The 24,479-nt window shown below is 44.5% G+C and overlaps 2 protein-coding genes across 7 annotated transcripts; both read right to left on the bottom strand.

The window, feature by feature from the left end:
* Positions 1 to 115: 115 nt before the first annotated feature.
* On the bottom strand, positions 116 to 11,885 carry palm1a (paralemmin 1a). Of its 6 annotated transcripts, XM_074667433.1 has the most exons (11): positions 11,671 to 11,885; positions 9,192 to 9,237; positions 8,463 to 8,543; positions 5,908 to 6,035; positions 5,720 to 5,783; positions 5,605 to 5,626; positions 5,462 to 5,530; positions 5,166 to 5,231; positions 3,343 to 3,474; positions 1,361 to 1,930; positions 116 to 575 (listed from the first exon to the last, which is right to left on the bottom strand). In XM_074667433.1, exons 1-11 carry the CDS (start codon positions 11,673 to 11,675, stop codon positions 565 to 567), a joined length of 1,194 nt encoding a protein of 397 aa, XP_074523534.1. In that variant the 5' UTR covers positions 11,676 to 11,885; the 3' UTR covers positions 116 to 564. The 6 variants fall into 6 exon arrangements, with proteins under 6 accessions (XP_074523534.1, XP_074523533.1, XP_074523535.1 ...); XM_074667432.1 differs by lacking the exon at positions 116 to 575 and having other exon boundaries at positions 622 to 1,930; positions 11,671 to 11,871; XM_074667434.1 differs by lacking the exons at positions 116 to 575; positions 5,166 to 5,231 and having other exon boundaries at positions 622 to 1,930; positions 11,671 to 11,870.
* A 516-nt stretch (positions 11,886 to 12,401) lies between these two features.
* Positions 12,402 to 24,163, bottom strand: map1sa (microtubule-associated protein 1Sa). Its single transcript, XM_074667431.1, has 7 exons — positions 23,982 to 24,163; positions 19,909 to 20,010; positions 19,695 to 19,777; positions 19,400 to 19,540; positions 14,665 to 17,731; positions 14,227 to 14,450; positions 12,402 to 14,141 (listed from the first exon to the last, which is right to left on the bottom strand). The coding sequence occupies exons 1-7, from the start codon at positions 24,145 to 24,147 to the stop codon at positions 13,986 to 13,988; spliced, it is 3,939 nt and encodes a 1,312-aa protein (XP_074523532.1). The 5' UTR covers positions 24,148 to 24,163; the 3' UTR covers positions 12,402 to 13,985.
* Positions 24,164 to 24,479: the final 316 nt, after the last annotated feature.

Raw genomic sequence — 24,479 nt, 5'->3', positions numbered from 1 at the left:
AAGATCTAATGATGATGAAGGTGATGGTTTATACATGATTAACAGACAGATTGTGTTCACAGGAGTCTCAGATTTATTGTTTTCATTAGACATAAACACGCTGAGCTGCAGTCAGAGACATGTATGATGTTTTTAACACGCGTTGTCGGGGGGTCGTCTCATGCAGCGTGGAGGAAGAGGAGGAAGAGGAGGAAGAGGAAAGTGGGCTTTTATTTTGAAGGGATCAGACCATCATCTCCTGAGTTAGCAGAGCAGACAGGGAGGGAATGAGCCTCGTGATGATAATGAAGATGATGATGATGATGAAGACGATAATCTGCAGCCCAGGATCTACTTCCTATTTGATCAGACTGTTAGTGTAGCTGTGATGTCAGTGATGATGTCACAGTAAGCGTTTATCATGCTGGAGGACGTCACATGACTCAGTCAGGTCAGACTCCTGTTCCCCAGAGGATACACCTGCAGCTCTATCTCTCCTCTCAGCTGATCCCTCTCTCCTCATCAGCTGTCTCTCAGCTGGCCGTCTTTGTGGGGTCGTAACCACGGTGACAGAGCGCCATCAGATCACTTCAGATCTGTTAACGAGACACAAGTCGTTTAAACGCCGTGAGAAGGCGAGAGCGCATCAGACTGAGAGACATGAACAGATTAAAGATGGAGGACAGGACCAGTGATGGCAGGGGGCGGCTCTGAGTGAAACTGATCAGTCATTGGTCCATCCATCTACCTGTCTGGATGATGTCACCAGGTGTGATGGGTTTCATCAGTGTGTTTCTAACATTTAAAGAAAATATGGCAGGGATGTGATCGGGGGAGGAGGTGGGATGATGGGTGAGTCTGATGTTTATCTGCAAACAGAAAACATAAAGCATTTGTGGTGTTGAGCAGTCGACCAATCAGATCGTTTTTTATTTTCTCTGATAAAAACAAAAGTGTGAAAGTTTCTCTGCAGCCGAGAAACTCCAACAGCGCTAACGTTCATCCATGTTTATGTTTCAGAGCTTATAAAGTGACACACAGAGGTTAACAGTACTCATATCAGGACCGCATGGCTTATGCTAATGCTAACACTAAAGCTAAAGCTTATGCTAGGGCTACTGCTAATGCTAACACTGCTGAAAACAGGAGGAGTAGAAAAGTTAAAAGGCATCAATAAAATAGAAAAAGGAGGAGAGGTTTTATAAAACAGCAGAATGAAAAACAGGAAATGATGTCATTAGAGGCGGGGCTTAGGGCAGTGGGTGGAGTTTAGTTCCTGTAGTTTTGTCCTGGAAAGTCTCTGTCCTTTTTATGTTTACATTATCATACTATATGCTGAGGCAGCGCCCCCTGGAGGATCACATGATGCTGCAGCACTTACATGGCTGCTTCTCCTTCTTTATCTGCACCGCTCCTCCTTTCACCTCCCCTGTCTCCCCCGTCTCCCCCGCACTCTTCTCCCCGTTGCTCGCCGCTGTCGTCATCTCTGGAGGTTTAGTCGAAGGAGGCAGAGCAGTTGATGCAGAAGGGGGCGGAGCTTCAACTGGGGGGATAGGGGTCTCCTCCTTCCCTTCACTTGGTGAAGTTTTCCCGTTGGAGTCTTCGATGACCACGAGCTCCGCCTTCACCGTACCCTGAAGACCCAGAACCTTCTTGGTCTCATCCTCGTCCTCCACGTTCTGGTATCCCATGAACACCATGGTGACCGGGTTCTCCGCGCTCGCCTCTGCCACGCTCGGCTCCCCGCTGGGTTTGGCCTCCAGCCCGGTGATTTCTGCCGGGACCAGCTGCATAGGCTCCGCCTCTTCCTGGACCTCTTCTGTGGGAAGAGAAGGCACTGTGGCGACGGTCTGTGACATCATGGAGGCCTCATCTGCTTTGTGGATAAGATCTTCAACCTCGGAGAAGCTGAGCAGCTGGACGCCATCCTCCCCGTTCATCTCATGGACCACTGAGGGACAGACAGGGACAAGATCCGGATCAGATCCAGATAAGACTGTTACAGCTCAGAGGTGACCTCCACACGACAGAAACGGTGATGTCACGGTGACATAGTAACCCTGACGTCTGATCTAACCCAACTCCAGACTGCAACTTAGGCCAGATTGTAACTTGGCTCATACCTGACATTAGCCTGTAATCTTATGCTGTGTTCCATTTGTACTCAGAGGTCCGATTTCCAAGTTCTAAGTGGGAACACCCAGCTGGAGCGCCCCCCTAGGTCATAATTTCCGACTTGAAAGTCAGAGCACCCACACCATTTTTCCGTCTTGGAAACTGGAACTCCCAACTCAGCTATGCAACTGCTTAACTAAAACTACACACACTGCTAGGTGCCGCCCTGTTGGCCATGGCTGCCTTTTGCAGCAGCTCTTTCTTCTTTGTCCATTTCTTGTAACTTTTTCATCCATTTTCATTGGTCATGGACACCAAACTTTTTGTGTCCTCAGTGATATTTTTACTACTTTTGCTCCTGTGTTTGTCTGGAGATCCTTCATGTAACCATGGCTGCATTGTTTACATGTGAAATCAGCCGTTAGCAGCCTGTAGCATGTCGATGCTAAATGGTGCAAGGCCAGATGTTTCCCACAAGGTGAAGAGAAGGAGGTACTGGTTCTCAGGTGTGGGCTAAGAAGTGACGACATGGACCTGTCCTTCCATCCATCGTTATTGGGAACGTAAGATCTATCTCCAATAAGATGGACGAGTTAGCTGTGCTAACCCAGCAACAGAGGGAATACCAGAAGGCAGAGTAGCATCATGCTAGGATACCGGATCCAGGAGACAGAGACTGAACAGACTGCTGAAGAAGCTCAGTCCTGGACCCTGTGGAGGTGGAGGCTGGCTGACTGGACAATGATGGACAAGCTGTCAGCATCTATTTTCTTATGGAGCTTTTTGCACTTTCTATACACTTTCTTACTTTTGTTTTCTTGATTGCTGCTGCGACTTCAATTCTCTTGTACTTGTTTTAATGACAATAAAGTTATATTGTCTTCCCAGTCCTGATTTCCCATTTCCAATTACAGATGTAACTCAGCATAAGATCAGACTGTAACTTGACACCTGGCTTTGACTTGGCACCTATTGTTACCTGATTACTGATTGTTATCAGACACCGTACCTATCTAATGTATTCTTTCCACTCCCCTGTTAAAGATCTGATTCTATGGTCCAGGAACCCTGGGGTACCTGAGCTAATCGAGGAACCTTATCTCACACACTCTTAGCTCATCAGACAGCCACTTCCTGTCATGATAAACATCCTGGTAAAGTGTTTTTGTCCCTTTAAGAACATCGCTGTGCTGTCAGCAGGTAACGTAGGTGACGCCAGGTGTTTCTCGTTAGACTTGATGACATCACCTTTCCGCTCATCCTCGTAAACTTTGACCCCTTGTGAAGAGAGGTCAACAGGAAGTGTGGTGTTAGTGGACAGAACCCTGGTTTCCCCCGTCACTTTGTCCCGCTCTACTTTAATCTCCACCGAGTACATTGCTGAGGAGGCGGAGGTCACACAGGGTCAACGAAACAGAGACACACAAACACACACACACACACACACACACATAGGTGTTAATGACAGACAGGTTTTAATCAGACAATTTCACTTTGCTATTAACTTTACCATGTCTGCTTGCTATGACCTTTAACCTCTCTGACCTGAGTAACATATGTTTGGGTGTTGTGACCTTAGACCTCAGATTTCTTAAAGGGGACATATCATGCTTGTTTCTCCTTTTCACTATGTCAGACTAGGATGCCTGTAAAGCATTTCTGCCCTCAGTACAAGTCATTTAGTTCCTTCATTGCCCCACAATAGCGTTCTCAATATCCTCATTTTAGGCCATTCTGAAGATCTGGTTGAAACGCTCCGTTTGGAGAACGACCTACAGTAACCTCGCAACGTCACAGCCCTTTGTGCTCTGATTGGTCAGTTCTATCAGAGGGGCGGAGGGGGTAGAACCAGCGGGCGGTTTTTGCAGCATGGCAGTATTTACAAAATCGCCACAAATAATGGAGCAGACCGAGCGAGTTTGCTGTTTGCCAAAACTTCACTGTAAGGCGTTGATAGCACTAATAAAATGGCAGAGTGTAGGATACGTCCTTTTGTATTGGACCCCGAGTCAGACCCGGACGGTTCTGCAGCTCAGGAGGAAGAAAATCCACCTGGACACAGATCATCTCAGGACGCTTCAGTGTGGTGAGTCAAAGCGGTACTGTAACATGTAGAGTTTATACGTGGAAATATAGGCAGACTTCACCAATAAACTATTTCTATAACAGGGCTCCATCCTGCTCCTTCACTTTTCTCTGTCTGTTTTATCCATCATGCTGAAAGTGTAGTCTAAAGATCGCCTCTACCGTCAGTTCCTCACTATGTTATTACCGCAGCATTATTGTGGTCCAGGTTCACAGTGCATGTCAGAACAAGCATGCAAATATCACAGTCTCACAAGTATTACGACGTCTGCTAAAACTACAGTGTTTTAACTGCTAATTCACCATGTAAAGCCGAGCTGCTCAGCAGAGCAGAGTCCCTGCATCCAGCACTCAGTCAGTCGGCTCTTGGTGGGTGTATCCCTCGGTGGTGGTTGTGTGACTAACTGACATCACAGAGGAGGAGCTGCTTTATCAGATTACTCCAATAAAAAGAAAGGATCCTCGTGTCGTCACGGCGGAATGTCAATGACCTATTTTCAGAGGCATCAAATCTCGTTCTAGGATATCAGAAAAAATACAATATCTCATTTTTTGAAAATTCAGAGGGTGAAAGGTCTTGTTTTCAAATTTATTATATTATATGTAAGTATCAAATCAGGGATCAGCATGATATGTCCCCTTTAAGTGAGCTGACTCATGGTGGATTAAGATAAGATAAGACTCCTTATCTTGTCTTGATGTTGGGTTTCTGCTAATAAAATTTTATTAACATTTACGGGTCTAGACCTGTAAATGTTTTTGTAAAGTGTCTTGAAATAACATTTGTTATGATTTGGCGCTATATAAATAAAGATTGATTGATTGATTGATTGATTGATTGAGCTGACAGCTATGCTAAGATGTGACTGAGTTACCTTCCTGTGACATCATCAAACACATTGATCATTACATTAGGGGAAGAGCCAATGAGGTGAAGGTGTGACATCATCATCTTGGTCACAATCTGACTCCTCCCCTTGACTCACCTCTCTTCATCTCATCTGTCACCTCCCTCGGTTTGCTCACACCAGAAGTTTTGTGAACTTTGACCGCTGCAAAGGGTCATGGGAAAGCAAGCAGGTGGGGCACAGAGAAGGGTAACGAAAGTGTGGGTGTAACACCAAGCGAGGAGGTAGGGTAGGGGTAAAGGGGGCGGGGCAGGGAGATAGGCGGGGCATAAGACAGAGAGATGAAACTCTGAGGTCATAAGGAGCAACCCGTCACCAGATCACTGAATCCTGACACACAGAGTCCAGATCGGGCAGGAAGAGGTCAGTCTCACCTTTGACTACCTGTCCTGACACTGCAGGCGGGTCCAGCTGACGGTCGCTGTGACCTTTAACCTCTACAGCTGATCAGAGACACAAAGTAAGACAGAGAGACAGACAGAGACACAGGTAGAGAGAGAAAGGAGGAGAGGTTTACCTGGAACTGATCCTGGGGACACCTGAGGAGACGCAGACAGACAGGAAGCTCAACTTCACAATAAAAGCCCAACAGGAATGTGTGTGTGAGTGTGTGTGTGTGTGTGTGTCCTCACAGCAGTTTGTATTATTGGCTCACACACAGCTCCAGTCTCCAGGTTGAACAGCTCTTTCTCCAGCCTGCAGCACAAACAGGAAAACACCAAAATCATCAGAGAGCTCAGGATCCCAATTCAGGTCTAAAAACCAGACTATGTGGATCAGGCTATGTGGATCAGACTATGTGGATCAGACTATCTGAGACCTGTTGATGGTATCCTCCAGGGTCCTGGTTTTGGCCTCGTTCTGCTCAAGCTGACCCTTGACCTCATCATGTTCAGGTCCAGAAGGGGGCGCTCCATCCAGCAGCCAGCGCTCCCTCAGAGCCTTAGACTGAAACAGGAAACACAATCGTTGAATCTTAGCATTCAGCTAATAGGTCGTCCATGTGTGTGTGTGTGTGTGTGTGTGTGTGTGTGTGTATTCATGCTTTGCAGCTGTTAGTCTTATCTGGATTTAGAGGTGGTATTTTTATAGTGCAGCTGCTGTCTGTCTGCAGGGTCTTTCTGTCTCCACACTGAAAAATAACTTCACTGTAAATCAATTTTGTTCATTTCATTTTGTTCAACCATCGTTCAACCGATAAAAAAACATTTTTTCAAGGAAGACCTGACAAAACAGCAGCAGCAAAACACAAAGTTACAAACAGAAATGCAAAAAGAGACGAGTTACAGTTCACAAAGCCAAACATTATGGATTATTAACAACGGAGCCATCTAAACTACACTGTAAAAAGACTACACTGAAAAAAATTACATTTAAAAATAAGTTTACCATTCAAATACTAAACAAGAAAAACACTTTTCTGTCAAATTACTCTGTAAAAAAACTTCACTGTCAAATAACACTGCTAAATTACTGTACTGTAAAAAACACATGCTTTAAAAACACTGTAAAAACATACACTGTTAAATTACAATTGTTAAAATGCAACACATTAAAAAAACTAATAATAATGACTGCACTGTAAAAAAAACTTCCCTGAAGAATAACAACACTTTAATGACTACACTGTAAAAAAAACTTCACTGTTAAATTACTACACCATCAAAAACCATATGGTCATACTGCTACACTTTAAAAAAAAAGAAAGACATAAAAAAAAAAAATCACTAAGAATAGACTTCACTCTAAAAAAAATGTAAAGAAAACTTCATTTAAATTACTACACTGTAAAAAGACTACACTGTTAAAAAAACTACACTGAAAAAACTACATTAATTGAAAACTGAACCGTAAAAAAGCTGTCCTGTAAAATTACTCTGTTAAAAACTTTACTGTTTAATAACACTGTCAAATTCCTGTACTGTAAAAAACACACAATTTAAAAACAAAATCATAACAACAAACACTGTTAAATTACAATGGTTAAAATGCAACACTGTAAAAAAGACTTCCCTGTTTTATGACTGCACTGAAAAAAAACTTCCCTGTAAAATAACAACACTTTAATCACTACACTATAAAAAACTTCACTGTTAAACTACTACACCATCAAAAACCAAATGGTCATACTGCTACACTTTAAAAAAAGAAAGACAAATAAATTAAAATTCATTAAAAATAGACTTCACTAAAAAAAGCGAAAAAAACACATTTAAATTACTACACTGTAAAAATACTACACTGTTAAAAAAACTACACTGAAAAATAACTGCATTAATTGAACACTAAACCGTAAAAAAGCTTTCCTGTAAAATTACTGTGTTAAAAACTGTACTGTAATATAACACTGTTAAATTCCTGTACTGTAAAAAAACACACCATTTAAAAAACAAAATCTTAAAAACAAACACTGTTAAATTACAATGGTTTCAATGCAACACTGTAAAAAACACTTCACTGTTTAATAACTGCACTGTAAAAAAAAACTTCCCTGTAAAATAACAACACTTAAATAACTACACTGTTAAAATGAATTTACTGTTAAATTACGACACCTTCAAAAACCATACGGTCAAATGCTACACTTTGAAAAACAAGAAAGGCAGAAAGACAAAACTTTATTGTAAATTGACTTGACTCTTGAAAAAAAAATCCTGAAAAAAAACTTCATCTAAATTACTACACTATAAAAAGACTACACTTAAAAAAACTACAATGATGAATAACGACATAATTCAAAAACTAAACCGTAAAAAAGCTTTCCTGTGAAATTACTCTGAAAAATACTTTACTTTAAAATAAGGCTTTTAAATAACTGCACTGTAAAAAACACATGGTTTAAAAAAACAACACCGTAAAAACAAACACTGTGAAATTACAATGGTTACAATATATTACTGTTAAAAAAAAAACTCTTTGTTTTATGACTTTACTTTTAAAAAAAATTCCCTGTAAAATAAAAACACTTAAATTACTACACTGTAAAAAAAAACTTCACTGTTAAATTACTACACCATCAAAAACCATATGTTGAAATTGCTACACAAGAAAAGAAACAAGAAAGACAGAAAGAAAAAACTTCACTGTAAATTGACTTCACTCCTAAAAAAAAAACTGAAAAAACTACATTTGAATTACTACACTGTAAGAAAATCCACTGTTAAAATAACTACACTGTAAAAAATAATCCCTCTCAGAGACAGACCGTGAAAGCTCCCTCGGGTTAGGTTCACTGTGGGCATATTCAGAATGTTATTAATGTTTGTCATGCTTGACACCACTTTATTTAGCAACTTGGTCATCTTTGTGTGTGTGTGTGTGTGTGTGTGTGTGTGTGTGTGTGTGTGTGTGTGTGTGTGTGTGTGTGTGTGTCACCTTCAGGTGTTGCAGTGCTCTCCTGTCGTCCTCTAGCTGACGTCTCTTGTTCTCGATCTCAGTCTGTCTCTTCCTCTTCTCCTGAGGGATGATGGGAAATAGAGTCAGATCAGTTTAATGTCAGTTGTTTTTCCTGTTTAAACCAAATATTGTGGACAACATCACATCTCCCAAATGTTGAAGCTGATATATTCAGAGCTCCCCCTGTTGACTGTTTGCAGTATAGGCCCTAAGCCCCGCCTCCTGCATGTGAACTGATGGGACGTGGGTCACACTGTTACATCAAATAAATAGATTTTGTCAAACCTGTCCGTCTCTATCGTCAGCTCTTCTCTGGCTGATTTTAAATAAAGTTTTCTTCGGGGATAAGGGACACACCTGAGGGAGACACCTGAGAGGGACAACTAAGGGACACATCTAAGACAGACACCTGGGAGAGACATCTGACATACCAGAGCGATACCTTAAAATGACACCTGTGAAATACGACAGGGGCGGAGCTTTAGAAAAAGGTAAAGGTGTGTTTGTTGGAGGAAGGGGCGGGGCCTCACCAGCTGAATCTGTGAGCATTTCTCCTTGATGCTACTAAGGGTTTACAGCATGAGCTCTTTACAAAGTCTGTGTCCACAGACTTTGTAAAGAGCTTTGTGTGTGTGTGTGTGTGTGTGTGTGTGTGTGTGTGTGTGTGTGTGTGTGTGTGTTAAGTGATTCTTTGGAAATTACACTTACTGCAAGGAGCTGCAGTCGATCCTGCTGATATAGAGCCTCTCCCACCCTAAGAAACACACACACACACACACACACACACACACACACACACACACAGATGTGTTAGTTCAGGACATTTTGTATCACATCACTAGAAAGGTTTTTTAAAGGGATATTCCACAGTTTATCAACTCACTCTGACAGGATGAGGTCATAAGTGGGCGGGGCTTATGGATAACATAACAAACAGACTTTAAACAGTGATCAGCTGATAGGAAGAGAAATGTTTGTCTTGAACCTGTGTTCTCTCTAAATTCCAGCTGGGGGCGACTCTTCTAACTGTACATTAGTTTGTGAGTACGTACTCCTCTTCCTCCTCTTCCTCCTTTTCCTCCTCAGCTGATTCATCCCTCAGTAAACATCTGCCTCACCAGTTCATGGTCTCAGAAATAAACAGCCCGTTTACAGCCTGGCTCAAAAACAGACTGAAGATCAACTGAAGCGAGGTGACATCACTTCCTGTTCAAAGTGTCAGATTCAAACTTCAAATAACAATTCAGCTTTCTGATTTTATGGTGCTCTGACAAACTGACTGTTGATGATGATGAACTCTGACCTTTGAACTCTTCCTGCTCTACTCCACAGCATTACCTTTATTTGAACCTCAAACTTTATTAACATGAGACACACACACAGGCAGATATTTCACAAAGGGAGAACTAGTTTATCCAGACAGGTGCGTTACACCAGTAAAAACAGTTTAACAGAGCAGACAGCTGGGTGTGTTTTGACTCTGATATGACACTGGTTTAGTTAGCTTTACTCGTTACACTCGTTACAATGGTTTACTGGTTAAACTGGTTTTACTGGTTCTAGTTTTAACACTGGTTAACTGGATAAACTGGCTACCTCAATTACACTGGTAACTCTGATACCATTGGTTAAAATGGTTAAACTGGTAACACTGGTTTAAATGGTTAAACTGGTAACACTCGTTACTTGTTACTTGTTAGACTGGTTAAACTGTTTGAACCAGTTACTATTGTTAAATGAGTTTCACTGGTTACACTGGTCACAAAGCTTAAACTGGTTACTGTGGTTGAACTGGTTTCACTGGTTACCCTGGCTACACTGAATACAATGGTTACACTGGTTTAACTGGTCACACGAATTCCACTGGTTGAACTGGTTACACTGATTAAACTGGTTACATTAGTCGCAATGCAATGGTTACTGGTCATACTTGTAACACTGGTTAACTGGATGAACTGGCTGCCTCAATTACACTGGTAAAACTGGTAACAGTGGTTACAATGGTTAAACTGGCTGTGATTGTTAAACTAGCTAACTGGTTACACTGATTAAACTGGTTGCACTGGTTTAACTGCTCATACTAGTTACACTGGTCAAACTGGTAACAGCAGTTTAACTGATTCAACTGGTTAAACTTGTTACCCTGGTAAAACTTGTTACCCTGGTTACACCGATTAAACTGGTTAAACTGGTTTTACTGGTTAAACTGGTTTTACTGGTTAAACTGGTTACACTGGTTTTGCTGGTTAAACTGGTGTGGAGAGTGTGAGCTGAAACTCTGCTGAGCTTTCTGTTTTTGTTGAACTCAAAGGGTTCAGAACAAAGCTGCTGCTCGTCTCCATGGAGAGCAAAACCACACACAGAGCATCTGAGCTTATAGGCACACACACACTCACACACACACACACACACACTGGGTGACTGGAAACCAGTCAGACAGGAAGTGACTAAGAAACTACAAAGTAAAACATATAGAGAAAAAATGTGCTTCTGGTAAAACCAGATAAGTAAGTTTAACAGATGATAAAAATGATCAGCAAACGATTTCCTCGTTATTAGCATCGTTTGTTTGTTTGTTTTGATTGTCTGTTTGATTTATTGATTGATTTAAGCTTTATCAAGGCTTTTAAGTTGAAAGGTGTAACCGGAAGTGTTGTGTCCGTGTGTAGCTTTACGACATGTTAATGACAAATCAGGTCCCCCATGATTAACTGATCAATTGGGGATTAAAGGCTGCTGCTGTGTATCGATCCGCTGCTTCCGCGCAGGAAAGTAGATCCCACATTGGGCGAATCCCTCCGCCTGCCCTAATGACTTTAACCCTTCACATGCCGCAGCAGACACCCAGACTCCCCCTGTCACCTCCTGATCACCTCTATCCCCCCCTCCGACCACACCTGCTCGCTCTCTATCCCACGCGGGGTTTGCGCCACGCGGGGTTTGCGCCACGCGCTGTTGGCGCAGTGTCCGCGTGTGTCCGGGGATGGTCCTGCCTGACTCAGCGGTCTGACGGACTGATGCCGCACCATGACGACACACGAGGCTCCGCGCGCTCACACTAAAGTCACACCCCACGTCACAAACTTACAGAGAAAAACAGACGAAGAAGAAAAGAAGGAGGAAGAGGAGGAAGAGGAAGAGAAGAAGAGATTGAGGATGGAGAGAAAAGAAATCAAAGTGTACTCACTCCATGTCTGACTGCAGATCAGTCCGCTGCAGCCCCAATCATCTGATCCACATCCGAGGGAGAAAGGAGACCCGCCCACCGAGGGTGGGGGGGAGAGGGGGGACAGGAGGGAGTAAGAGGGAGAGAGCAAGGGAGGAGAGGAGAGAGGAGAGGAAACAAAGGACAAAAACTGGGCGAGGAGGAGAGGAGGATGGAGAGAGAGGAAGCAAGGATGAAGGAGGGGCAGGAAGGGAGGAGATGAGGAAAGGAAAGAAGGAGGAGAGGAAGTTTGAGGATGATTTTGTCGTTTTATTAAAAATATCTGCTCATGGTGTTCCCATCGTCTCCCTGTGAGCGGCTGTGAAACAGCAGACCAGTTTCTGGACTCTATCATCAGCTGGTTTTTAAAAGGAGTCCACGTTCAGGTCCAGCAGCCACTGGACCACATCAGTTTTATGGTTTCCACACGGGTCTCCAGATGTTCCTGCTTCTGTTGGTTTGCATCGACAGGTTTCTGGTGGGATAAGTCCAGCAGTGCCTTCTCGTGTGTATCCAGCAGGGGGCAGCAGAGTCTGACTGAAGAGAAGATCCCACAGGGCTCACTTCAGGTCTGCAGGTGGAGGTCTTCACCAGGACCCTGGGCTGTCAGGGCTGTCACACTGTCATTGAGACTTTCACTTTTGTATAAATGTCCACCTCCTTCCTGTGTCACCTTTTCACAATAAAACTCACTGCAGGCACTCAGGTGAAGGGAAACTTTTATTTTGAAAGAATCATTAAAATTAGTGTTTCAAGACAAGAATCACTTCAGTGTGTGTGTGTATGTGTGTGTATGTGTGTGTGTGTGTGTAAAACAATAAAATAATTTTTGTCTAATAAAAGAATCTGAGGCTCGTTTTTTTAACCACTTAGAGTTTCTGATCAGACAGTGATGGGGTTTAAAAGGCTTTAAAGGAGTTACTTTGAAATGCTTTGACTTAATAAAAACCTTCATTCTCTGAGTCTGTAAAGTTTATAAAGTTCACAGGTCGACAGACTCACGGATTATCGGCTGTTTACAGAGAGACTGAAGGAAGAGCTCGTACCAAAACTCACTTCAGAAGCTCCTTAAAGGACGAAAACAAATTAAAATAAATAAATAAGTTAAAGATTGAAATGTTGTCGTTAGGCAGGATTGAAAAGCTGAGATTTTTCTTCATGTTTCAGATTCACAAACTAAGATTCTTCATAACCAACAAAATAAAACTGTTTGGATCTTTTTTTGATCTTTATAAAGAACTACAACTCCCACAGAGCCCAGCTGTGTGAACCATCCAATCGAGGAGCAGCACACTCTGTAACCCGGCGGACTCCAGCATGCCGAGGTCACAGGCAGACTTTTAGGAGCTTCAGACACATTCTTCACTTTAAAATCATCTCCAAGAGCTAAGGCTCATGGGTAATGTAGGATTTAGATGAAAGACGTTTGACATAAAAACACAAATTGTGATTCTTAACGATGAGTAAAATTGTTCTCCTTCACTAAAATCTGAGATCTGTGAGCAAACCACATGAAATACAACAGCAGAAGAAGAACACGTGGTCCCGAATCTCTCCTCCCTAAAACACACCTCACACACCTGCGTGCTAAAACACACCTCACTGTCCTGCGTGCTGGATCAGAAGCTCTGACACATTTAGACTTCCTCAGATTAATCTCTGAGCTCAGATTTAAACCATCCTGGCCTGAGGAGGAGGAGGATGTCTCTTCATCAGATAAAGCATCTGTTGTTTCCGATCATGAGATGCTCAAACTGAAGACGCTCACATGACGACGCTCTCTGACACACTAACATCCTGTTATCAACATCATCTGTCCTGCTCTGATCAACAAGACTGACACAGACCACCAGAGGACTGCAGCTAGCAGGCTATGCTAACACCAGCTAGCACTTACTTTGCGTGTTCTGTTACAGCTTTGCATTGAATAACTTATTTGTCATCTGTTATGCTAACATGCTAATGTTTGTTTCCATACAAGCTAAAGGTTCTGATCCAACAGACAGGAAGTGACATGTGATAACAGGTGATTACTGTGCAGTGATGTCATACAGGAACAGGAAATGTACGAACCGTTTGTAAAGCAGACCTCCTGTTTTGTCTACATGTGGGTGAACAGTGAGGGCTGTGCAGCAACTGAGCATGCTCACTACAAATCTCCCTCCAGAACAGGATTGGCCCTACACATATATCCTTTGATTGGTCACTACTTTATAACCATGGCAACAATCAGACTACTCCCACTGTCCTCTGACTTCTGGTCCAGCGTTGAGGTGGGCGGGGCTCCATGTGGGCGCTCAGAACTCGACCTTGCAGGCGGGGAAGGTCTCTTCCTGCATGGCGACAGTGCTGTTGCTGCCCAGCACGGTGATTGACAGCTCCCTCTGCCGGTCGTGTGTCTCCTGGTACCACTCGTGCATCACCAGCGAATCAAACGTTGGGATTAGCGTCACCTGGTGGGAGTCAAGGAACAAGACCAATCAGGGCACAGATCGTTAGAGGACAGGTAAGGCAGACTTGATGAGGGCTTCCACAGACCTGGACCTCAGGCCAGCTTGCTTTCCCGTCCAGCAAAGCATCCAGGAGCATCCTCATGGTGTCCTCCTTGACAAGGTCGTCTCCGCTAACGATGTAGTGAGACGAGCGGAGACGTCTGAAGAACTCCACGTCCACTGAGGAGGACGAACTCCCTGACGGCAGGTAGGCAAGGTCCACATAGACCGCAGAACCTGCAGACCCTACAGGACCAGCAGCTTTGGACCCTGAGGGGGAGACAGAAGACTGAAATAAAAACAGTCCACACAGGTGAACCTTGACCTGGACTGCTAACAAGTTCTGGTTCAAGGTTAAGAGAAGAAAAGAAACATGGTCCAGCTGTGATCCACTGGGAACCCTGGTGCCTGACCTGGAGTAGAAATTCAGAGAACCAAAAACTACCTTCTCTGACTGACCCTGATCTGGTCTGAGCTTACATACCTGCAGATGGAGGTCTTGGGGCTCCAATTCTAGACCCTCCAAGGGAGTTTCTGGATGAGGGTTTGGTGTCCAGGTTCATTGTGGGCCTCAAGAGCCCAGAGGAGGTGCTGGTCTTGGACTTGCTCATGGCAGCAGAGGTCCCAGAGGTGGTCTTCTGTAGAGAACCCATGGGTTTCTTGGTCTTTGGGGCTGAACCCTTCAGGTTCTTGTTGGACCCATCAGTTTCTGGGTCAGCCATGCAGGCTCCAGACTGGGGAGGTAAGGGGGGCAGGTCCTTAACAGGGGCCGGGGGCGGGTCGTGTGAAGGAAGCTGCCCCATCCTGTAAGATAAATGATGTGGACTGGGATGATCAGGGACAATAAGGCCACTGGAGTCGTCGTCAGAGTCTAAGTCTGCTGTGATTGAGGGGCAGTCCTCGGTACCAGGGGGCACATCAGAGTCTGAGGTGGTTGCAAGGGAGTTGCTAATGGATGTAGGGGGAGTCTCCTGGCTGAAGGCTGAGGGGCCGTCGCTGCTGCTCTGGTCCTGTGATTGGTTGTTGTTATCGCAGAGGTCTGGGGAGGTCCCTGAGGTGAGACCTTGCTGAGGGGTCTCTGATGTCTTTGGGTGCTGGAACTCACACGGGGACACCAAGCAGAGATCCACATCATGAGGGACTTCTGAGATCAGCTCGGACAGCGTGTGGATGTGTTCCTCTGATCCACCCCCATAACGCCCGTTATGGTTTGATCTCAAAGGTAAGGTCGTCCCTGTGTTTGAGTCCGGATCACTAACATGTCCGTTTGAGTAGACTCTGTCCCCCAGTGGTCCTTTGGGGGATGCCACTTGCTCCAAAGACACCGACAGGGATTCATCCACTTCTGTGGACTGAGGAGAACCGATTTCAGCTGGCATGGAGGTCAGGGTGGAAGAGGAGTCTTTGAAAGGACTGAGCATCAAAAGACCGGACTGTTTGTCCTGAGGGGACATGGAGTTTTCCAGACCGTCTTTCAAGGAACCAAAGTCTGAAGTCACACAAGAACCTCCAAGATTATGGTCCAGACTAGATCCTGTTTCCCCAAGGCTGTCCTCTTCAGGTGACTGTTCTGGAGGCGAGACCAGCTCCAGAGTCTTTTCTTCTGAACTCATGCAGACCTCATCCTGTCCGTTCTGGACCGGCTGGAGCGCAGTTGGAGAAAGGTCAAATTTGGTGTTGAAATGGTCCTTTGTCTGGTCTGTCTCCAAACTGCGAAACTTCTCAGGGCTCTCCACATTGGGGGGCTGGTTCCCCTGGGCCTTTACCCCATCAGAGTCCATGATTGCTGGGACCTCTGAGGTCTGGCCCCTGTTCCCGTTGTGGTCTTCAAGTCGAAGTCTTTTGAATTCAGCCGTCATGTCCTCAGGTGTTGACACCTTGGAGGAATCCTTTTGATGCTCCTGCTCTGCTGAACCGGATTTTCCTTTGGTCCCTTTGTTCGCAGAGTCTTTCTTTGGGCCCTCTTTCTTTAGGGTCCCAGTTTTACCTGGACCTTTCTTTAGTTCTGTGCTTCCTGTCATAGCTTTCTTCACTTCTTTGACAGCAGGTTTCGTCGTCTTCTTCTCCTCAGGCTTCACGTCCTTCTTGGTGTCTTTTTTTGGTTCCGGTTTGAGGTCTTTCTTTGGTTTTGAACTTACAGTTTCTTTCTTTCCTGGTTCTTTCTTCTTCTCTGCAGCCTCTTCTTTCTTTACAACACTTACAGGAGTCTTCTTCTCTTCCTTCTTCACCTCCTTTTTCTCGTCCTTTGACACATCCTTCTTTGGGACCAGTTTTTCAGCAGGTTTCTGAGACTTAGATTTGGGGTCTGGGTCCTTTAGTTTGGGTTTTTCCTCCACATCCTTCTTCTCTTTTGGTGAACTCTCAGCTGCTGCCTTTGGCTTCATTTTCACCTCCTGTTTTCTGACGTCGACTCGTCCGGTCTTGTCTTTCTGAAAGGCACTGCTGGCTCGGACTTCCTTGGACTGGGACTTGAGGCTCTCTCTACTCTCTGCTCTTTTTGGCTGTTTCTCGGCTTTGGGCGTCTCCAGGTCCTTCAAACACACGACTGGATGTTTCAGGAAACTCAGGTGTTTGAGTTTTTCAAGTCCATCCAGAATTTTGGTCTGTGGGGTGCACCCTGGGAAGAGGACTCTGATGATCTTGTCTTGAGGACTTGATGGATGCCAGACCAGTAGAGCACAAACAGAAGCGAGGGATGGCAGTGGGAGATCTGAGCCCTTTACGTGAGACCCGTTGTTTGGCCAACTCTGCATCAGGGCCTCCAGGTGTTTACTTCCGCTGACGGGATTCAGGGTGTACAGCTCCAGACGGCCCACTCCCATCTTCTGGAACAAGATTGTTGGTTCTATAGTGGGTCCATTAGACCGGCTCAGAGGCTCAGGCTTGATTTCTAGTCTCTGTAAGTGCTCCAGGGTGAGTGCTGCCTGGTCACAGCTCCGCAGCTCTCCAGGGTCTTCCTGAATGGACTTCAGCCTGTCAGGAGCATTCAGGAAGACCACCCCGATCTCAGGGGAGATCAGGTTTTTCATCCAGTCCTCCTCAGACTGAGGTCCAGCAGACTCCTCTTCCTGCTCGGCCACCTTCCTCCTCAGCAGACTGTTCACCCCGGGCAGATTGTCCACGCCGATGTGGGTCAGAAGCACCGAGTCGATCCTGTCCAAGTGTCGGACCAGTTTCCAGAAACAGGAGCGAGGATCGGACCCGCCGTTCACCAGGACGTTGAAACCGTTTACAGCAAAGAAGGCAGAATCTCCTCGGCCCCCTGGGAAGATGTAGCAGCAGGGCCGAGACAGTTTTAGGAACCCCACGGTGCTTGGGGGCTCCAGGAGCTCAAAGGGGGACTCAGGCTCCAGAGATTCAGAGAGGTACTCTATAAACTCTTGCAAACCCTCCATCTCTGGGAGGACGGGGGGCGGGTTGATCCAAATGTTGATTAAGTCTTGCAGGTTTTGCTTCTCTAAAGCACGGTCCTCCCAAACCCCGAAGTTTGGGCAGCTGAGGGTGAGGCTGGCCTTCATCGCTGGGTCTGCCGAGCTCAACAGCTCCCCCACCTGCAACAGGGACAAAAGGAACTACGTTAGTCACCACAGGACCTATACCAGTGACTAGGGCTGGGCGATGTGGCCTAAAAACAAAATCTCAGATTTTTTCACAAAAAATTCGATTTTCAATTTTTTCACAAAAAAAATCGATTTTTTGACGACTTTTTTTTCCTTTAAAGAAAACAATAAGCACAAATGACAGAGAAAACTCAAAACCAGTTTTGTTTTAATTTTGTCAAAAACTTAATTTATGTAACCTCTATTTGACTCTTGGAAATGAAGTTTCAGCTTTTCTTCTGTTTCAGTAACTTCACTTTGTAGTTTTAAAGGAGGCAGACTTATTTACATTCACAGTGAAAGCTGCACCATTTTGTACATTTTGAATTTAAAAATACTGCTAGGAAAAGTGTGTACATTACTGTTTCAGTGCACTACAGCACTGTTCTGTTATATTCTAGGTTTAAATGAAAAAATACACTTAATTTCTGTCTAGTTTTATTTTTTAAGGCTGTAGCCTGTTTATCATTTAATTTAAATACAAACAAATAAGTAAAAATAAAAGCTATTTATTCAAGTGTGGGCTCATAAAATTCATGCCTCCCTGCATAAGTCAGTGCCCTGGTCGGGGCACCCCAGTCTAAAAAGTCTGGTCCGCCCTTGCTTGACAGAGCGCACCTTGATGCTGGTTCGTGATGTTGCTCTGTTTGTCAGCGGATGGGTTTATGCTGAATGGAGGATTTAGTTGGTGGAGCAGAGGGAGTTGCAGGGAAAGACAGAACTCAGCTTTCCCCCGGTAAAAGTTTAACAATGTCTCAGTCATGTCTGTCCGAGCAGCGTGCCGCTCTGTTCGATCCCCCATCGTCGTCCCGTCTCCCACCTCCCAGCCTACTTCAACAAATCATGATCCATCCATGTCACCATAAGAGGAGATTTTCGTCAGTAGAGTGAGGATGGTCTGAGACAAACTAATGTATATTTCTTTACTGTCTAAATCTCAAAATGATCAGAGTATTAACTTCGAAGAGCAGCGGGTTTTACGCATCAATCACATCGTCAATAATCTGCAGGTGAACGTAAAGGGTCCCGGCTTTGTAAATGTTTCAGTCAAAGATCTAAACAAACTCCTGAAAAGTGAAAGATAGAAAACAGAGGATTGGAGGAAAGGGATTTGAATGTTCACTGACGAGAGGTCTAGTTTATATCAATCTCTTAGGGTTGTTTATACAGACTATAAGGAACACGTCTCCGTCAAGGTGCTGGGTCTCAAAGACGCACACGAACATTTTTATGACATTTAGGTTTCTGTGGTTTTGTTAGTGATCTGTTAAATCACGCTGCACACACGCGGAGTCAGCGCTTACCGCGGTATAAAAGGTGCGCAATAGCGGGGAGACAAAAAATCAAATGTTTCATTTTTTTAAATCGTCCACAAGGAAAATTTCGAGTTAATCGATATAATCGATATATCGCCCAGGCCTATCAGTGACTAAAAGAACTACATCCCAGATTAGAGGAACCACATCCCACTATGCCTCTTTGACACAGGACACGCTTTTAGAAACAGCACCTGGAGTCTCGAGATACCATTTGTTGTGATTTGGCGCTATATGAAGAAGACTAATTGATCTGAAGTCATGTTATGTTAATCAATCGTTCCAGTGTTTGATGTTTTCTGACCTCTGGGTCTGACAGGATGTGGACGAGGTCGAAGAGGGAGAAGCAGCCTCTCTGCAGCACGATGTCTCCGCTCCCCTCCACACACTGTCCCGCCAAAACCAGCAGCTTGTGACGAGACGAATCACAGAGCAGCCGCCGAACCTGAAGGAACACACAGGAAATACATCATCATCACCAGCAGGGGGAGACTCCTCCAGACCTTCTAACTGTCAGCAGTGCAGCTTATAAGCTCCGCCCCCTCCATGTGAAAAGGCGGGACCTGAATCAGACTGTAAAGAATCTCCATCATTCTCACCTCAGAGCAGACGAAGTCATGGTCTGGATTCACCACAACCTGAGTGTCCAACACGTCCCCACGGTGCTGCAGAGTCCTCTGACCTGCAGGGGGCGACATAGGGGAGCAGGCAGTCAGACAGACAAGCAGGGAAGGAGACGGACTGAGAGCGAGACAGACAGATGTGGGTTCATCAAACTGTGTGACTACAGAGTGACTATGTGTCTGCACTCACCTGGGACTTCTTCTGACAGGAAGGCCGAGTGCCTCGACACGAACAGCTTCAGCTGCTGGTCCAGGTCGGAAACCTGCAGGTCCACAGGCCAGCACCGCACACCTGAACACAAACACACACAGGAACGTCAAGTCACATGTACAGCTTCACCCTAAAACTTTCCTTTATTGTTTTTTTTTTCAGGCATTCGTTCAAAACAATTTGTTCAATAAATTCAGGACTTTGAAAGTGACAAACAGGAAATGCTCCCTGGGCCAGACCGTCTCAATTTCAGTTCAGCTTTTGCGGTCTACACTGGCTACAAAGGCTGGTCCTTCGCCCCTGGATTGTGACACAGCTCATGCGTACGCCCCCTGTAGTCCAGATGTGGTCACTGCAGCCTCAGGCCTCAGTAAAACCTCTCTGTCGCCTCCTATCTCTGCCATGTGATCTGTTTCCTCCTCAGCAAACAGGAAGCTGCAGATATTCAGAAACACCACTTCCTCTTTGTGTCAACAGGCAGAAAACCAGCCTGAAAACACACACACACACACACACACACACACACACACACACACACACACACACACACACACACACACAGAGAACATACAGTCTGTTCCTTTATGAACAGGTCTGCTGATCTAACAGCTCTCCAGTGATGCCCTTGGCACAGTGTGTGTGTGTGTGTGTGTGTGTGAGTGTGTGTGCAGCTCAGCCTGGAGGCTCTGTGATGAAGCAGCTTCATCCTCAGCGTGCTCTCTTCCTCTCATTCACTCATACTGAGCATCCGTCCAATCAGACGCAGCGTTGATAGAAAGAACCACTGAGATCACAGAGACCAGACCGACCCGGCACAGGACACTCCCTGCTGTGAGGGGAAAAGGTGTGTGTGTGTCTGTGTGCGTGTGTGTGTGTGTGTGTGACCCTCAGCAGGGTGATCTCTCTCCATCACTCACAGCAGACTCAGTGTTCAGCCTCTCAGCACTTTAATCCACATTAATCTGATTACCAAAATAAAGCGCTCATTCATGGCTTCATTAGAAACTGTTAACACTGTCCCTGGATCCCGGTGAGGTAACAGGATTATCAGACAGCCCTCACACCGTTAACCCACTTCACTCAGCCAAACAAAAACAGACTGTCCAGCTCAACACAACACACCACATCCTGTGGAGGGGTTTTCAAAATAAAGGTCTCCATAAAAAGAAGAATTTAGAAACTCCTTGCAGCATTGGAGGTTGAAACAATCAGGGTTCAATGAGTTAGTTCTGCTCCTCACATGTTTCAGTCTGTGTCTGTGTGTGAGCAGAGCGTCATGTGTTAACCACACTGTGAAAATCTCATTAACCAAAAATAACTGGCTCAAACAATCCTCCTCACACACACACACAGTTAGAGAAACAGTCAGACAAACAGTCAGACAAAGGGACACACAAACTCAAACTCAAACAGTCACAAAAAGTTGGAAAAACACAAACAGTCCTACAAACAAAAACAGGCACTTAAACAATTAGACAATCAGGCCAACAATTACACAAAGAAAAACCAGTCAGACAGTCGGTAAAACAGTCACACAAGCAAAAACAGTCACTAAACCAATGAGACCATCAGACAATGAGGCAAACAATCAAAAACAAACAGTAACACACATACAGTCACACACAAATTAAGACAAACAGTCAAGCAGTCAAACAGTCACACAAACAGTCACAGAAAGAATCACACAAAAAGTCAAACAAACAAAAGCAGTTAGACAAACAAAAACAGTCAAACAGTCACAAAAACAAAGAAAAATGTTAGACAAACACACAAACAGTCCCACAAACAAAAACAGTCAGACCAACCATCACACAAACAAAAAACAGGCAAACAGTCGGTAAAACAGTCACACAAACAAAAAAAACAGTCACTCAAACAACCAGACCATCGGGCAAACAGTCAAAAACAACAGTAACACATATAGTCACACATAAAGTAACACAAACACAATCAGTGTAACTGACACACAAACAGTCGGAGAAACACAAACAGGCAAACAGTCACAGAAATAGTCAGTCACAACCACACGAACAGGCACATAAACAGTCAAACAAACAACAGTTAGACCAACACAGTCATACAGTCAAAGTCGGACAGATAAACAAAAATTCACAGTTTAGAAACACAAACAAAAAAGAAAACAGTCAGAAAAACAGTCACAGAAATAGTCCCACAATCAAACAAACAGTCACAGAAATAGTCTCACAATCAAAAAAACAGTCAGAAAAACAGTCACAGAAAGAATCAAACAGTCACAGTCAAAACAAAGAAACAGTTGCAAAATGTTTGACAAACACAAACAGCCCCACAAACAAAAACAGTTACCAAAACAATCAAACAATCAGGCCAACAGTCATACAAACAAAAAAACAGTCACTCAAAGAATCAGACCACCTGGCAAACAGTCAAAAACAAACAGTAACCCATACAGTCACACAAAAAGTAACACAAACACAATCAGATTAACAGAGACAGAAACAGTCAGAGAAATACAAACAGGCAAACAGTCAGAAAAACAAAAAAGTTAGACAAACAGAGGCAAACAGTCAAAAAAAAAATCCCAGTAGTCACGCAAACAAAAAACATGCAGAAAAACAGTCACAGCAAGAATCAAACAGTCATACAAACAAAACAAAGAAATAGTTGCAAAAAGTTTGACAAACACAGTCCCACAAACAAAAACAGTCAGACCAACAGTCACACAATCAAAAACAGTTACTAAAACAATCAGACCATCGGGCAAAGAGTCAAAAACAAACAGTAACACATACAGTTACACAAAAAGTAAGACAAACACAATCAGTCAAACAGTCTCACAAACAGTCAGAGAAACACAGTCGAACAGTCCCAGAAATAGTTACAGTCTCAAAAACAGTCAAACAAACAGAAAAAGTCAAAGTTTTCAGACAGTCACGCCAACAGTCCCAGACATAGTCACACAAACAAACAAAAAATCAGTAAGACAAACACAAACAGTCAAACAATTACACAAACCTAAACAAAAACAGTCACTCAAACAAAAACAGTCACAGAAACAGAGACAAAGCCTTCGAGACAAACGTCTGAAGCTTTGTCCATGTCTCTGATATCTCTGATGGACAGGATGTCCGCTCTGTCTGCTGTGATAGCACCTCTAAATTTATCCCACAACACAAACAGCTGCAGCCAACTGCACCCCCCCACCACCACCACCACACACACCATTCATTTCCCCTATTGTCTCCTCTAATAACATCTTTTTTTAACCAATAAAACCAGCAGGGGTGCAGATGTTGTGGCACACTCAACCACCTCATCTTCACTCTTTAAGGAGTTCAAACAGAAGAAGCAGAGAGTCATAGAAAAGAAGAATGAAGTATCTGATCTAACCTCAACACTTTGTTGACAAAGGTGATATCTGAAGCCCCGCCCGTCTGCATTCTGATTGGTTGGAGATCAGGAAGTGACCCTTGCTTTTAAAGCTGTGTTCTAATGGTTAAACTATTTTTAGTTCAATAAAAATAATAAAGTCTCCGGACTGTTCTTTTAAAACTGTCTTGCTCCTGCTACTTGAAACCCAGTCTTTTGGATCATAGATGATTGCTTTTCAGGGTTTTGGGGGGCCCCATATCTCTCCTCCGGCACGCCCCTGCACGGCTAAGGAGCCGTTAAAATGACTTAACTCAACCAAAAGCATCATAAAGACACTGAAACACCAACAAACCGAGCTTTGGGGCCTGTTAATCTGAGCAGAGAAAGCTCTGAGTGGACACCAAAGAAGGAAACTGAAGAGGAAGCTAAGTTAGCCGCTACCGTCCACGTTACTGGGTTATCGTGCTTAGTGGACTCTCCCTCCCTAACAGGCCAAATTTTACTGCTCCAGACCCGACCGACAAGTGAAAACAATACTCCGACTGTAGATTTATGCTGTAAAAGTTAATCCCCGCTGTGATAATCCGAATGTACTGTTTTTCAGCATAACTTTTTGGGACAGCAGTGACGTCAGTTTAAGAGTTTTATTGTGAAGGGCTCCGCAGACTTCCCGCCCTGCCCCTCGGTTAACTGGACCTCACCTGAGTCTATCTGCCGCAGGAGCCGCTCCAGGAGGCCGGCGGGCCGCAGGGCTCCAACCACAACCAGCAAGGAGTAGTCCACCGCGGGCTGCGAAGGACCAGGAGGAGAAGACCCGGGAGGAGAGGACCCGGGACCGCCGCCCCGCTCCACTGCTGCCGCCATCATGGTTTGGACAGTCCACGGTGACGTCATCCAGTCACAAAAACAGAGCCCGCCCCGCTGTCACCAGAGGCGGGAAACTTTCTTGACTGGCAAACAAGGCTACCAATCAGAAAAGAGATCAGGAGACAACAGCGAGATTATGACCAATCAGAGGAGAGGAGCGTTCATGTGCTGCTGTGGAAAACTCACAGCTAGTGTCGTTTCAGCCAGAAAAAGTTTTCAAGTTTGATTGCAACATTTAAGAAAGCTAATAAATGAATTAAAGGATGACCCTCATATACTAAACCAAAAAATAATCAAAGTGACCCCTAAAAACATGCTCTGTTTGTCAAGTT

The sequence above is a fragment of the Halichoeres trimaculatus genome, unplaced genomic scaffold (assembly GCF_033239565.1).
Source record: "Halichoeres trimaculatus isolate MK-OKI-2021-1 unplaced genomic scaffold, fHalTri1.1 fHalTri1_scaffold_4, whole genome shotgun sequence".
Taxonomy (NCBI): Eukaryota; Metazoa; Chordata; class Actinopteri; order Labriformes; family Labridae; genus Halichoeres; species Halichoeres trimaculatus.
Note: the sequence above shows the minus strand (reverse complement) of the source record. Positions and strands in the feature narration are given on the sequence as shown.

Bases quoted from the DNA above. Each gene is read 5' to 3' on its own strand.
- palm1a (XM_074667432.1), bottom strand. The intron at 6,036-8,462 runs GTGACACACACA...TTCCTGTTTCAG, and splicing joins GAGCACTGCAACACCTGAAG to TCTAAGGCTCTGAGGGAGCG. The intron at 5,531-5,604 runs GTAAACCTCTCC...GTCTCTGATCAG, and splicing joins GTCCCCAGGATCAGTTCCAG to CTGTAGAGGTTAAAGGTCAC.
- map1sa (XM_074667431.1), bottom strand. From the start codon at position 24,147: ATGATGGCGGCAGCAGTGGAGCGGGGCGGCGGTCCCGGGTCCTCTCCT. The intron at 19,778-19,908 runs GTGAGTGCAGAC...CGCCCCCTGCAG, and splicing joins CCTGTCAGAAGAAGTCCCAG to GTCAGAGGACTCTGCAGCAC. The intron at 19,541-19,694 runs GTGAGAATGATG...GTGTTCCTTCAG, and splicing joins ATGACTTCGTCTGCTCTGAG to GTTCGGCGGCTGCTCTGTGA.